Below are 15,383 nucleotides of genomic sequence, written 5' to 3'. Positions count from 1 at the left end.
TATGACAAGTAGCCTTTGCTCATTAATATGAATAGAACAGCCATCCCATAGTAAGAAGAGATGAAGTAGCCCTACTGGCAACTTGATCCTTGATCTTGTATTCATTAGTAGGCTTGTTGTTGCTAAATCCTCCACTTCCCACGGTACAGGCAACGACATGGACTTGTTCTGAAGCAACAGGTCATCTGCTCAGGAGTTCACATCTGCTCCTGAAGAGCAGCTATAACTCCAGAGGCCGTCTGGACCAGAGGTGAAACGTCTTTCACCAAAATTTTATTTATATAGCGCCAAATCATCTGTTGGCACTTTTCATATAGAGCTGTGTCTGAACTAGTCTCTCAAGCCCATTTACAGAAACCCAACAGAATTCTCCAGGAGCAAACAGTGGTGAGGAAAAACTTCCTTGTAACAGGCAGAAACCTCGAGCAGACCCAGGCTCCTGGAGGATAGTTGTCTGTCGAGCATTTGGTTCCACAACAGAGGGGCTTGATAGCTAAAAGGCTCTAGCCCCTGTCCTACTTTTGTAGGAACCACCAGTAGGCCAGTATGTTGAGAGCGTAAAGCTCTAGATGGATTATAAGGAACTAAAAGTTCCTTCAGTCAGGTTGGTGTCTAGCCATGAAGGACTTTGTAAGTGAGGAGTATCCTAGCTTTCACAGGTATCCAGTGCAGAGAAGCCAACACTGGTACTGGTCCTGGTCCTGGTCCTGGTCCTGGTCAGAACACAGGCAGCAGCATTCTGGATTAGTTGGAGTGTCTTCAGTGACTTTGGGGCAGCCTGAAACAAGTTGCAATAGTATAGTCTGGATGCGATAAAAGCATGGATTAATTTTTCCTGCATCATTCTGTATTAAAATATGCCTGATTTTAATATAATTTATTTATAATATAAATTATGATTTCCCTTCGGGATTAATAACATATCTCGCAATCTATTTTAGCAATGTTATGGAGATTTAAAAAGATAGTTCTAGAAATCTGTTTTATGTGTGAGCTAAAGGACAGATTTGGATCAAAAATGTCACCTAGATTCCTCACAGTGGTTTTGGTGTCTATAGTAACACTATCCAAGGTGATTACATCACTGGAAGCTGCATCTCTAACAGTTTTTGAGCTAAACAAACAATGACTTCAGTTTTGTCAGAATTTAATGGCAGAAAGTTGTTGGTCATCCAACAGGAACAGGAGAAGCCACATACATGATGTCAGATGGAAAGTCATAGATGGCTTACAACTAGAACAAGAGAAGGCCAGGAACTGCCCAGCTGACTACCGTCTTTCCCTAGAGAACCTACACTCTGTGTCTGTACTGCCCAAGAGAAGAACATGAATGATGTACATTATTTGGTAACCCATCAGGTCTTCATGAGTACAACAGGAGGCAGCAGCTAATGGCTTACATGATGCCTAATTTGGAAGAAGAAAAAAAACCTTGTGTCTGACTTTAAAGGAACAGGAAAGTCAAAATGATCCAGGTGTATTATTTGAAGTAGATAATTAAAAGTTTTGGCAGCATTATTATTATTTTATGATCAATGGGGACCTTGGCCAAACAAAATATATCATAAGTCACGATGCGCTCCCTCACAGCGGAAGTGATGCAATCGTAGACATCACGGTGAATCCATATCAGCGCCATTATATTAATATACAGCTGGCAATAACATTATCACACTTATTTATCAAGAAATCATCTCAAATCATGTCATCATCGTCAGATTTGGATGAGGAGTTCCCTGTGAACCCAGCTGGGGGTGTAATTATCCCCTATAATTACCACCCGATGATATAACTGCATTATAACTGCAAACTATACAAGCCCCTACATGACACCAATCAACAAAATAACCCCCCAACATCTGAGGTCATTGTTGTAAATTAGGACCAACCCCTGGGGAAACAAACCCAATCAATTGACCTTTCTATCACTTTTGATATTGTTTACTTCTTGTGAGTCCCATAATCGCATTATAATCTGGTCATGAAAGCATTTATACCGTACCTCCAGACATGAATTAATTATCCACTTAAGAATATTTAACCTTAGGAATTCAGAATAAATACTATGGGTTATCTGAAAATGATCTTACCTTCAAATGTCTTTCAAAATCATCTGGTGAAGTGCTCATGGCAGATTCTTGGATCTTTGGTCATTTTGATCCTGTTTATCTCTGCTTTCCATTGCTCTCCAATCTTTCCAGAAGGTATTATGAAGAAAGATAGGTTCTTATCTTTGTATCCAACTCCTGCGGTGTTGGAACATTCATTCACCCCACAGGTAGCCCTGGTTTTATCAGATGTATCGCTTCATTGATCGTATTGTGCTGTAATGGCTGTCCTGACTGATGAAGCGACGGTGCTGCTGCAGCGCAAATTTTAAGGTGTCCTGAACACCAGGGATGATACCAAACATCAGGAAATGTTTTTATTTTTATTTTTCATAATGATAAAGAAAATATACAGTATATTACTTTTCAATGAGTTTCTTAAACCTTTAATGACCCTTAAATCATTTTGTCTCGTCTTGCATCTACAGCCATGAGCGTTCTACTGTCACATGCAGCAACAACAAACAGCTGGCATCTCATTTACAATGGGATGTGTCCACTCAGCTTCTCATACTGTTACAAACATCAAATAGGTTTGGCTAAACTGCTAACTCAAATTATAATATCATTAATTCAACATAAGTGTTGTGTACATGCTGGAATGGTTCATAACGTTATCTTTATTATTTATTTTGAAATAACGTTCAGTTTTTTTAGCAGGATGGATGTGATGTTTTCAACCTTTTCATTGTAATGCGTTCCAACACAAACCCCAAACCACACGCTAAACGGACCTCCCTTTCTTACTTGGGTAAGAAAAAACAGAGAAATATTCATCTGCATGACGTAGTTCAAATCAAATCTGTATGTGCAGTGTGTGTCTCTACTAGAGGGCGTTTCATTTACATGTCACACACGTCTTTATTTCTTCCTGTCTATTTTGCTCATCATGGCCTTGACATCGACTGGAGCCGAGGCAGCAGCAGCCTTGGCCTTCTCCTCTTCCTCCTGCTTCCAAAGGATTATGGGATGGATCCCTGGACCTCGGTTCCGAGCATTTTGCTCCACCTGTGCCGGACTAGGATGGAAATAGAAACAGGAACACAACATGATTTTAAAACTCCTCTCTTGAAGGACGCACCGTGTTGTTCTGGTTATTTTGTCTTTTGGTTATTTTACTGCAGCTATTTCGTCAATAACAATCTTAAAATATACGGAATCACAACTTGTTACTAGGATCCCTTCCTGCTTCTATATTTCTATGGTTGAAAGGATTTTTTTTGTTCAAAACTGACATGAGCAAAACCAAAAAACAATTTTTATGCCAAGCATTTAGTGTTTTTCATCTCTTTGCATTGCAATCAAACACTAAACAGTGCTTCACAGTAGAAAAAAAATACAACTTTGGAAAATTTGAAGAATGAATAAACAAAATGAAATACACAGTCAGTCAGTTGAGAAGAAATTCTCACCACTCATTGCTAATAAAACAACAGGTTTGCTTACTGTACGTTTAATGTTTTAGTGCATATCTTTAATCTGTGAAGTTTAATTTCTTTCTTTAACTTTTAATTGCTGTTTGCTTGATATTTTATGCTGGGCTTTGAACCGGTTCATGGAACAAAAACTAAAACTAAAAACTTTTTGTATTTTACCAGGAACAAAAAAGAAACCAAAAAATTTATATATTTCCATGTTCTGGAACAGATTTGGTTACTCAGGTTCCGTTATTAACCGGTTAATACCTTTTTTTTTTTTCGTTTTTGAAAAAAATATCCAACCTCATGTTTCACTTCCTGGCATTCACTCAATGAGTGATGAGAGAAGAGAGCAGCTGAAGCAAATCACCAGCAGTCAAGGAAAAGGCAGTCTCCCAATGTGGATTATATTCCTAACAGGTAAACACTGTAATCTGTCAGTATTAAAAAGTGTTTGATTTAAACTTTAATTCATTGACTGCAGCCTTTGAAGCTTTGAAACTTTGAAACTTTTGTTGCTTCATCAGCTGCCCCAACTTCTCCATCTTCCTCTGATTCTCCATCCTCTGTTCTGTTACTGGATCCGTGCTGTTGTCTCGTTTACTGTCGGAACATATCTACGATGTCAACTACTTGCCTTAATTGTCAATTTATGAGTCCTAAAGCCACCTATTTATATTTCTAAGGAACATTATTAATTGGTTCGGGAATTACATTTTTTTGTTCTAACCAGTTCAGGAACGTCAGTTCTTGGGTGGAACGTAAAACCAGAAACGTTATAATACTGTTTCTGTTCAGAACGAATCGATTGGCAAAACATTCTGATTCAAAGCCCTGATTTTATGTATATGTGGATTATTCCAGACATTTGAATTTTATAATTTCTAAAGTATTTTTACAATAAAACATTATGACATTTTCATCACCCAAGAACAATTTGCCCTTGTTGTTTTTGCACTGAGAGGTTTCAGGCCTCCTACCATAGTGTACAGGAAATGTGGTTCTGCATGTGTAAGAGGAAGTTTCCACCAAGGGTTCATTTAACTAGTGTATAGTTTCCTTTTCTGGACGTGAACTTCTTCAAACTATGGCCACTATGGTTGTTAAAAGGCTACCAAATATATGTTTTATTTTTCTTATTGCTAATGTAGCTTTATTACCATGCACATGCTTGAACATATAACAAGTTGAAAAATTGATACGAGATATTGCTTCATAGCGGTGTCATGGAGATATATTTATATTCTTGTGGTCTATTTTCTTGCTCATTTTGTTCTCTTATTTACGATTTGTAGTGGATCATAGCGTCTCCTTAGCACTCAGAGTGAGTTGTAACTAACTTTAATGTCTGTGTTCCCTTTTCCTCACATTCTCTTTCTATAAACTGCCTTGATATCACATGTATTGTGATTTTATATAAATACATTGAATTAAATTGAATCAATCTTCAATTAATTATTAAATTAAATTCTGCTGAAAACTCGATTCTCATGAAGGTTCTTCTTTATCAAGCTCAGTCCTCCACCAGAGCTTTGTGGTAAACCCCCAGCACATGATGTCATGAAAATTTAGGCCTGACTCTAAATTAGTCTTAAATCAGGTGCTAAATCAGGAGATAAGAGCCCCCCAGGAGCCCCCAATGATGTCCCTGCCAGTGAGGTCACTCATCTGAGTGAATAAAATAAAGCATTTGGCTATCAAGGGCTGGTACTCCTAGCGTGGAAGATCACCCAGAGGGTTCTACTGCTTTCAGGAGTTCAGTTGAAAGACTAGTCACTGATAGTTTGCCACCAACCTGACATTATGAGGTTCAGGATTCAGCGCCTTTTTCTGGATGTCTTTGTACACTGGTGACTTGAGGTACCGAAAGAAAGTGTCCTATTCCAACAAAAACAAAGGAGGCTGCAGGTGATTTCAACTTCAACTAAGGTCTTTTAATCTCAGTCTAAAACATATTTAGATTAGTCATTAATCACATAGTGCTATAAATAAAATAAAAAAAAGATTCTAGAAGTTATAGTCCACAATTTTACTAATACAACACACCTTTTTCATGAGCAGGAAGACGTGAGTTTGTGCTGCTTCAAGAACACAGCGGTGAGGATGCTCCAGCCCTTTCACTGTCAAACCCATTGTCCTGCCATCAATGTTGATCCAACGGGGAGCACCGGGGGCCAGGAAGGTCCTGAACACACGGACGCTCCAGATTAATGTCATCTATCTCTTCAATCTCCATCTCCCTCTAGTGCAGCAAAGACTTTCTGTTTCAAATGTCATAAACATCCTTACTTTCTTCAGACACTAATCTCTCCTGATTGAAATGCTTTGTGTCAGACTCTGGTTCTCTCTTTGCTTGTAGTACAAGATCCGTGGATTTTCAGACACTCCTTGCTAGTTGTTTAATTGACTGAATGGATAATTATCAGTTTAATTCTCATTTACCTTTTCCTAAGTTTGATTACTTTATTTACATTTGTTTGTTTGGCACCTTGTCTTCATATCCTTGTTCCGCTTCTGCTCAGGAGTCACAGCAGCGGTTCTTAGTCACAAAAGAAAAGCTGCCTTCGGCACCAAGACTCCAGCTGTGCATAATAATAAAAACAAGCCCTTGGCTAAGAATCAACTGTTTCACCCTTTTTCCCTAAAGTAGACAATGCTGGAGAAGAGGACAACCAGATTAGACCAGGATTAGTCGAAGCAACAACATGACTCACACGGTAACCTACGAAAGAGCACAATCACATACACACACACACACACACACACACACACACACACACACACACACACACACACACACACACACACACACACACACACACACACACACACACACACACACACACACACACACACACGCACAGACACTCACACACACTTACTTGAAGATGGTTTCTGCTTTTGTTGACATAGAAGACGCAGTGCCCAACTTCAGCTCTTCAGCTGCCTCCCAGAAGGCCAAGTTCTCCCCTGGTAAGCACACGCATTTACTACGTTATCATGAATTTATGTAATTTATTTGCATAAAGAGTGGGGCTGTAGTCTATGTAGACTCCTGTGGATAAACATTTAAGGTGTTGACAGAGGTTGAGCTGTCCATCCTATGAGATCAACAGGGATCTTTAACATCTGGGTCGACAAAGTCAACAATGAAATCCATCTATTTGCAACAAGGAATTCTTGGACTAATGTGCTACAACACAAGAAGAAATGAGGTAATACAGAGGCTTGTGTTGTGCATTGTGCACCAGATTGATGGTCCATACTGAAGTGTATTTCTTGACATATTGGAACGTACCACTGAACTCTTTCTTGAGGAAGATCTTGAAGTCATCTCGGCCTCGCAGGTCGTTCAGCAGCTCGAAGAAGCTGAAGGACCAGCGCTCTACTCTCATCTTAGTTGGCACGTCAACTCTGGGCATAGACAGAACCAGTTACTGTGTCTGAAGCACCCGCTGTTTAGATGTGTTGGGTAAACATCATAAACACATTCAAACATTTAAACACATTCACAGTTAAACTAGTCCTTTTTTCTCTTTCCAGGTATGAACTGCCTGAGCTGGAGGGACCACGGATGATCATATTTCTTAGAAGTAAGATTTAAGACACTAAAAGTCATATTTTCATCCAATTTCATTCACAAATGTGTGTAAATCTTTGATATTGAGAAATGGCAAATTGGTCTCACAAATCAACAAAGCCTTCTGATCTTCCAGTCCTGATTTCATCACAGACCAAATGGAGTAAGCCTTACCTTCTCATATTTAGAGTCCAGTAGGCGTCGTTTTCACTCTGCCAGGGGTTGCTAGGTAGACAGGGTGCCAAGAACGGGTCGTGGTTTTTGTAGGTTGTGATGTACTTGACCAGACTGTCGAATGAAAAGCCATATAAGAGCAAAGGAAACCGCAGAGCCTCTATATCTCTTTATTGTTTCTGAATAGTATAGCAAATAATTTAAGTACTGTAATAACAAAATAATCAATAATAATTCCTAATTTATAATAACGACAAATGAGTTATATACGATATATTTTATGTAAAAGATAATAAGTCCTGATCTCAAAAGATTCAATTAGATGAAAGAAAGTAACTTACGCTCCAAGGGACACACTTGATTTGACCTTTGACCTCATGATTGCTTGTTGATAAAATATGTTCTACAATGAAGGGAAGACAAGACTGTCACTGATGCAGTCATCACTTGTTAGAGGAAGGAGAAAAAATCAGGTTTGCATGTTACCTGCTTGTTACTCTTTTTTGAGTGGGGATTTTGGATTCATACTTTTGCTTGCAATCACTGCTTCAATAAAGACTCTAATTCTAATTTTATTCACTCTTATTATTTTAGCTGAATTGAGCCCTTGGATTCAAGTTTGATGTTTGCCCCAGAGGTAACACAAAGTTCAGATCTGATATCAAGATGCTCTATTCAAGGTGTGGGGAAAAGTGGTCCACAGAGCAGCACAAGGGGCATTGCCAGCTTCTGATCAACACAGCTGTCAGGTTTTCTGCCCCTCCCAGTGCTGGTGAGGGCACTGGTGTGCCCTCACCAGCACTGGGAGGGGTGATCACCAGTTGAATGAGTGACCAGGTGTCTTATTTTGTTGAGACTGCATGTGCCTCAAAAGTTATCATGAGTGACAACGCTATAGTTACGCAGCTACCTCCAAAGCAGGGGTGGACTGGCCTTGAATGCTTTTGCATCATGGGCTTCAGAATGTCCTGCTGAGTAATTCAAACTGAACACAAAGTCAGTCTTCAGAGTCCTTACGACCTGTGTGATCCATGATTGAAACAGTACATGTGTATGCATGTTAAAGGCTGTGACTTACCTTACGTCGGTACATGTCAAAGGTGATTTTCTAACAAACGAGAAGAATAGAGTTTTTTGTTTGCATGACAACATTTTGTCCAACTCATTTTGAAAATCAGATTGCACTGATTAGCATGATTAGGAAGATATGTAGTGCACATACATAAAGGAAGGTATGGCAAAGCTTCTACTACTAACAGGAAGGTGGAACGCACTAAAACAGTCCCTCCAGGGAAAAAGCAACTTCATCCTTTGTGATAGTTCTAACTTTATTTAATTTATTTTGCTCTTTGTGGTAGTATTTAAAAAATGATAAAAATTCTTGATATTTATTTGACCATTTGACCAATAAGACAAAATTGCAAAATGCCTGACTGATTATATATGAGCTCTCAAGATGAATCTTTTGCTATTTCCTTGCAAGACAGTCTAAAGATGTGGGTCCATGTTTCTATGAGTTTATAACAAAAAAATTACAGTCTGGACTGTCGGACATTTAACACAGCACTTATTGTCATCAGTGTAGGAAGATCTGTGAAAACAAACAACAAAAAGAAAAATAGACAAAATAGTCAACATAGTGTGAATATCTGAGACAATTGTTATCAGTAATTTATCTGTCAAGGTCTATATGACGTGATATGTGTGAAGTGTTATTGTGGTGTATACCATGTACGATGTGTTTCGACCAATCAATCGTCTTCTTTTATCAATCAGGACAGTTTCATAATGATGTTCAAGTGTTTTCCAGTTCAAACTCCTGATAATACAGAATAATCTTATCCACAAAATCAATAATGAGTGAATGTGGCAACTGATTTGATGTGCTTGAAGAAGAAAGAGACAGAGGGAGCTTCTTGTTACTAAGTGGATTTGTGTGTAGAGATCAATCCTACAGTCCTGCAGTCCATGCTAAGCTCCTGTAAGTGTTTTAAAAGAACCAGCTGACCTCAATGCCTTCCCTCTGTGTGTGTGTGTGTGTGTGTGTGTGTGTGTGTGTGTGTGTGTGTGTGTGTGTGTGTGTGTGTGTGTGTGTGTGTGTGTGTGTGTGTGTGTATGTGTGTGTGTGTGTGTGTGTGTGTGTGTGTCTGTGTCTGTGTCTGTGTCTGTGTGTGTCTGTGTGTGTGTGTGCACTGACCTGTTACCTCCTCTATGTTGGGATCAATGAGACGCTGTGGACCTTGGTCCATAGCACTGTGAGTACGGCGCTGAACACAAAAGTTCATGACGAATATACAGTAGGTAAAACAAGTTAATAATCTGCTATTACCACAAATATATTTGACAAAAATTTAGTTAGATGATCATTTTTTCTTTAAATATACATAAAAAAGAAAGAGACAGACACTGACCGGTGGCCTGTTGACTATCCAGTAAGCCCTCTCCTGGCAGTCAAACACCACACGATCTGGCTTCTTCCTCTCCTTACCGGCCCTAACACACACACACACACACACACACACACACACACACACACACACACACACACACACACACACACACACACACACACACACACACACACACACACACACACACACACACACACACACACACACACACACACACAGGCTCTGTAAACATGCAGATGGGAGGTAGAGTAGTCGGCACCTCCTTCAGGGTGCGCCCCCACTGAGCAACTTATAAAGGGCCCGGTGCCTTGCTTAAGGGCACCCCAGCAGTGTTTGGGAGGTGAAACTGGTACATCTCCACTGCCAGTTCACACTGCAAAGGTTTTTGCCCAACGTGGGTCTTGAACCAGCCACCCTCCGGTCCCCAGCACAAGTCTTAGTGGACTGAACTAGTGCTGCTCCAATCCTATTGGTCCAATAAGCTTTAAATGCTTCTCTTTTCATTTAAAGAAACAAAAAAATGCCTGGAGTGACATAGAACAAATGATGAGACTAGTTTTAACATGATTAATGATGCATGGACCCTGTGATGATCTGGCGACTTATCCAGGGTGTACCCGACCTCCATGGGTCACAATTAAAACCTGTGACCCGAATAAGAGGCTGAAGATAAGACGATTACTGATGGTCTCGACTTCAAGAAAATAAATAAAAGAATGATACACGATCTGAGCAGCGCAACCGAGTGGATTCAGAACATGCCTGTTCACAGGGGGCCAAATGCTGGTCCTCTGGTGTCACTGCTGACAGCTGTTAAAGAACTCCTCCAAACTCTTTCAAACTACGGTCTCAACCTGTGACTGCATCGGACGATGTTAATATTAAAATCAAGAAGAATATAAATCACCTCCTCAGGTACGACCTTCACCTTTTCCTCTTCACGAGCCGTCTGGTATCTACACTCTAAGGTTGCACCTATTTTCATTGTTCATTTTCACAGTGAAAAGTAAAACTATCTTTTCTAAACCTATTAACAAACAGCAGCATCGATGATTCTGAGGTAATGAGGGTTATGATAACGCAGTAATGCCGTCACCTACTTGTATTGTTCAGTAGCCTGCATCACAATAAAGTCCCACTTGCAGTTCAGCCATTTGTTGAGGTGGTTGTATTGGGCCTGGATTAAAGACAAACAGAGGGAGAACATGAGATTATTATTCACCTATTAAAGGAGAGTTAAACAGAAGAAAAAACCCCAAAAACAAATGAACCTTAACTTTCTTTTAAATCAGTATGAAGCACTGTAGTCATTAGCAAACACACATGAAGGGAACGCTCCAGTGATTTTATACATGCAGACGACAGGGGGGACGTTGGAAAGGTCCCAATCTGAAGGGGCTGTAGTCTGACTACCTCTGGTCTATAGCCCCTGGTACCTTGGAATTAATGCCCTTCTTTCTTTTAATGTACTTTAGTTTAGCGTACACTCATGCAATAGAATAGGTTTACTATATACAGTGCACCTTACAGTAGGGATTTGGGGGTAGAGCTGTCAATCAAATGGAGCTTTATTTTGGAACGCACAATGCCCAATTTAATTCGAGAATGAAGAGCATCTATGAATACATCAGCTTCCCAAGATGGATTGCTAGAAGAGAGTGAGTGTGTGATGGAGACAGAGGGCTACGAGGGAGAAGATGGTGTGTCCTGGTGGACCGTGGCATGAAGAAATGGACCAGTGGCTGGACAAGACTGGGGTGAAGGACAGCACAGAGCTTCTGATCATGGCAGCCGGACCGAAGCACCACATTCAAAGAGGCAGGGGTCCACCACAATGTAAGCTGCTTCAGTTTCAGAAACCAGCTTTGACGGCTACCCTAAAAGACTACCCTATGTGGCTCTGATTGAACACAGAACAGCAGGGGTGTCAAACTCATCTTCACTGAGGGCCACATCAGCATCATGGCTGTCCTCAAGGGGCCAGATTTAACTAATAAATGTAACTAAATGTAACTCAATGTAATGTAAAATAAATGTAACTACTCCTGTGTGTGTGCCTGTTTGTATGTCTTCTGTGTGGCTCTGCGGTGCACTGGCGTCGCGCCTGGAGTGTTCCCCACCTCACGCCCTATGCCAGCTGGGATAGGCTCCAGCTCAAGCGGATGAAGCGGGTGGGAAAACGAATGAATGATTGAATGAATGAATGAACTTATTAATGTTAAATTTATTACTTATTCAAATTACACACATTACAGTTGCACAAAAAAACATACTCATTGCTCTGTCATAACACAAATCCTTTTTAATTTGTGAGGTTATGAAACTGTCTGACGTATTTTGCTGTTGCAGGCCGCATAAAATGATGTGGCGGGCCACATTTGGCCCCCGGGCCATGAGTTTGACAAATGTGGTCTACAGGAACATCCTGTAGACCCTCATAGCCAAGAAGCTGTGGGTTCCAGACTGACAACAACTACTGGCTCACAACCAGACATAGTGGTGCTGAACAAGAAGCAGAAGAGGGTAATAATGACTGGTATTTCAACATTTTCAGTTAGGGCATTTTGATATTTTGACAATATTCTGGAAAATTATAATAGGCTAGTAAAACTACAAATACCAAATGTAGAAGGCTAAATGTTAATTTTTGAAATTTCTTAATGAATTATTGTAATGTTTTCTTTCGAAATGTTCTTTAACATTTTTAACCAGACACTTGTGTTCATTATATAATAAATCATTTTGTCATGAATAAATCTGTCTAACATGCTTTTGTTGATGACCACTGGTGAAAACAGCTGTTAGAGGAGTTTGTTCCTGCAGAACTGGAAAGTATTTTCTGATTGTTTGGCTTCAGTGATGACAGCGTGGTCAGAGGGATGTGTTCTCTGGGCTTTCTATGTAGGACTTGTTGAAGGCAAAGTGTTTTTTGTCACACTGTAGAGAAGACAACAGAAAACAAATGACCTCCTCAACACAGTCAGTGAATGCTTTAACATCACATGGAAGGAGCACCCCACATTACTGACACATGTATATTGTATTCCTATTATTGGACACCAACCTGCTCGTAGGGCTCTAACATGCCTTTCTTGCGGATGTTTCTCTTTGTCAGGTAGATGGCTGAACCAGAGCAAAATAAAATCATTACTAATCACACATAACTAACATGATTGAGCACAGTCAAACAAAGTGAACAATTGACAAACCTTGTCTTTTCAGAAAAGGTGATCAGTTCCCAAAACTAAAGTTTCATCTTACTTTTTGCCAGGCTAGTCCAGACTAATCCATTAATGATAGTGCTAATTTTTTTGTTTTGTTCTGAAGGTCTTCAGTCTTAGGCCTTGTTCAGACTTAGGCCTTGTTCAGATTTATAGCCCATCGAGATTGATATCGGATATCTCATTTGTAGTCTAAACAGTCCCATACCATGATATCCAATTTTTGCGGGAAGGATTGAAACCACATTCTGGAGGTAGTTTCATATCGGGTCTGAACAGCTCCAAACACAGTCTTAGATAATTGTCTGAGAACTTTGGCCCCAAAACCAATTAATCCCTTTTAATATGGTAGATGCATTGTTTCAGCTGTGCTTCTTGATAAGATATAAATAATAATTATTAATAATTAATAATAATGCTACCATGATTTACAAATTCAGTGTACAATAATATAAATATATATAATCTGTAAATAACAAATGCAATAAAATAAATTTTGTGTGGTCAATTTCGCAGTAATAATAATATTTTGTTCACCTATTAGGTAATAATAATAGTAATAATAATAATAATAATAATAATAATAACAACAACAACAATATAATAATAATAATAATAATAATAATAATAATAATAATAATAATAATAATAATAATAATAATAATAATAATAATAATAATAATAATAATAATAATAATAATAATAATATACCCACCATAGTCAGAATCCTCTGTAACCCATTTCTGCGTTGGCCAAAAGTATGGTGTCTGAAAAGGTGTAAATTTGGGGAAGATAATATTAATGGCTCAATGTGTCTCCATAGATCTATGATAATACCTGTCCCATACATTCTGCTGCTGCATTAGACCTGAATTTATTATCATGTTTCTGCTGTTTCACAAGATACATCCAGAGCTTCTGTTTGGTTTCCTACTGACGTAGAAAGTGTAAAATAATTAAATAGATTATTTTATACATCACTTCAAAAAGTTACAGTCATTCCAACAGTAAAATATAATAAAGTAATTAACATAAAAAAATTAAACAACATAAACTTACCGGTAAGTAAAACTAATTTCTCTAGTGCAGAGAAACCATTGGATAGTTTAATAAGGATGCACATGGACACTGAGTTTGGCTGCCTGAGAGATGGGACAGCAGAGACCCGGGTCACTGAGGACCTGTCAGAGGGTCTCAGACAGCAATCAGGCTCAGAGGGAATTAGGATCCAGACCATTCAATGGTTAGAAGCCTCAGAACAGCGGTTTGGATATCACTGTGTGAATGTTTAGCCTGCATAACCAGAATGGACGACTGCTAGCTACATGCTGGTTTGAAGTTCCTTTGACAGGACTCCTGAAGGATGTTCTTTATGAACCGCTCAATGACGACCAGTTTCTTTTTCAGTTTGGTGGCCATTAGGTGCATTTTCCAGTAAAATTCTTACTTAAATATTCACTTTGAAGTGTTTTTTAGTACAATTCATCAACAGTGTTTGAGGTTCTAGAGGAAAGCTAAACCAGTCAGTAGCTTCTCTTGTGACTGGTTATTTTGACCCCAATACAGAAAGACTTTGAAGTAACCTTCCAAGAGTTTATTGTATGTTGAAACATCTTGATGACATCCAATGCCAGAAAGTCATGCTTGTTATACAAACAGCAAGGTGAACTCATTTCAGCTTGTGGCAGGTTATTGACTGAGAAACATGAATGTACTGTAAGATCTGACTGCATATACCGTCTTGTCCAAGTGAGCAGATTTTACACAAGTTTATGTTACAACTTAACTAGCACACTATGACGTCTACAGAAAACAACTTTTGTTTAGGTTTTCAGTGACCACAGTAGACAGCCCTGGCCACCATTGCACAGATAGGGATTTAATCTGGCAATTTGGAATTGTTGCAGCAACTTGAGAATTTACTGGAGACTCATGTTCAAAAACTTGCATTTTAATTTTCAGACTCATAAATATTTTTATCTATGAAACATATGCATCTCTACATTCAATGTGAACTGAAGCAAGCAAACATAAATATATAGAACTGAGTGAATAAATGTCTTCCAACTTTTGATTTTTGATGTGGTGTTTACGTGGAACAATCCTGGGTAATGAAGCAAGGAACTGGATTTACCTGGAAGCGATAGAGGCTGTTGTCTTTACACATGACCAGCTTCTTGTGGTTCTGCAGGGGGTAGATGTAGCCAAAAGCCACTAACATGGTGCCCACGGACTCAGCCTCTACAACACAGACACAAGGAGGAAATGATAGGAAGAGGTTCTAAAGAACATTCCAATAATATAACTGGACAAGGACATGTGGACATTGATATTTTATCTTACCTTCTACAGTGGTCTTCATCTTGTTGGCAATCCATTCAATGATGTCCTTACCTGTATGAAAACCCAAAATTAATGTAAACACTGCATCGTTTACTGAGTTGTCTGTCCAGACTACATGAAACTATTTT

General features: G+C 39.1%; 1 protein-coding gene and 1 long non-coding RNA gene across 6 annotated transcripts in view; one reads left to right on the top strand and one right to left on the bottom strand.

The window, feature by feature from the left end:
- Positions 1-2,412: 2,412 nt before the first annotated feature.
- The window catches only part of rgs9a (regulator of G protein signaling 9a), a 17,599-nt gene continuing 4,628 nt past the window's right edge, over positions 2,413-15,383 (bottom strand). For all 5 annotated transcript variants that reach the window (XM_068335796.1, XM_068335797.1, XM_068335799.1 and 2 more), the window contains 15 exons: positions 15,256-15,306; positions 15,047-15,153; positions 13,628-13,679; positions 12,756-12,814; positions 10,792-10,868; positions 9,692-9,773; positions 9,485-9,547; positions 8,359-8,388; positions 7,622-7,683; positions 7,281-7,394; positions 6,825-6,940; positions 6,409-6,496; positions 5,573-5,711; positions 5,322-5,404; positions 2,413-3,126 (listed from right to left, as the gene is read on the bottom strand). In XM_068335796.1, the coding sequence (XP_068191897.1) occupies positions 2,970-3,126; positions 5,322-5,404; positions 5,573-5,711; positions 6,409-6,496; positions 6,825-6,940; positions 7,281-7,394; positions 7,622-7,683; positions 8,359-8,388; positions 9,485-9,547; positions 9,692-9,773; positions 10,792-10,868; positions 12,756-12,814; positions 13,628-13,679; positions 15,047-15,153; positions 15,256-15,306 (1,280 nt within the window). In that variant the 3' untranslated portion in view covers positions 2,413-2,969. The remainder of the gene's footprint in view (positions 3,127-5,321; positions 5,405-5,572; positions 5,712-6,408; positions 6,497-6,824; positions 6,941-7,280; positions 7,395-7,621; positions 7,684-8,358; positions 8,389-9,484; positions 9,548-9,691; positions 9,774-10,791; positions 10,869-12,755; positions 12,815-13,627; positions 13,680-15,046; positions 15,154-15,255; positions 15,307-15,383) is intronic.
- Positions 3,142-8,352, top strand: LOC137609067 (uncharacterized). The gene is made up of 5 exons (XR_011038285.1): positions 3,142-3,946; positions 6,174-6,243; positions 6,440-6,499; positions 7,070-7,119; positions 7,875-8,352. It is a non-coding gene; the product is annotated as an uncharacterized lncRNA (long non-coding RNA).

This window comes from Antennarius striatus, chromosome 16 (genome assembly GCF_040054535.1).
Source record: "Antennarius striatus isolate MH-2024 chromosome 16, ASM4005453v1, whole genome shotgun sequence".
Taxonomy (NCBI): Eukaryota; Metazoa; Chordata; class Actinopteri; order Lophiiformes; family Antennariidae; genus Antennarius; species Antennarius striatus.
Note: the sequence above shows the minus strand (reverse complement) of the source record. Positions and strands in the feature narration are given on the sequence as shown.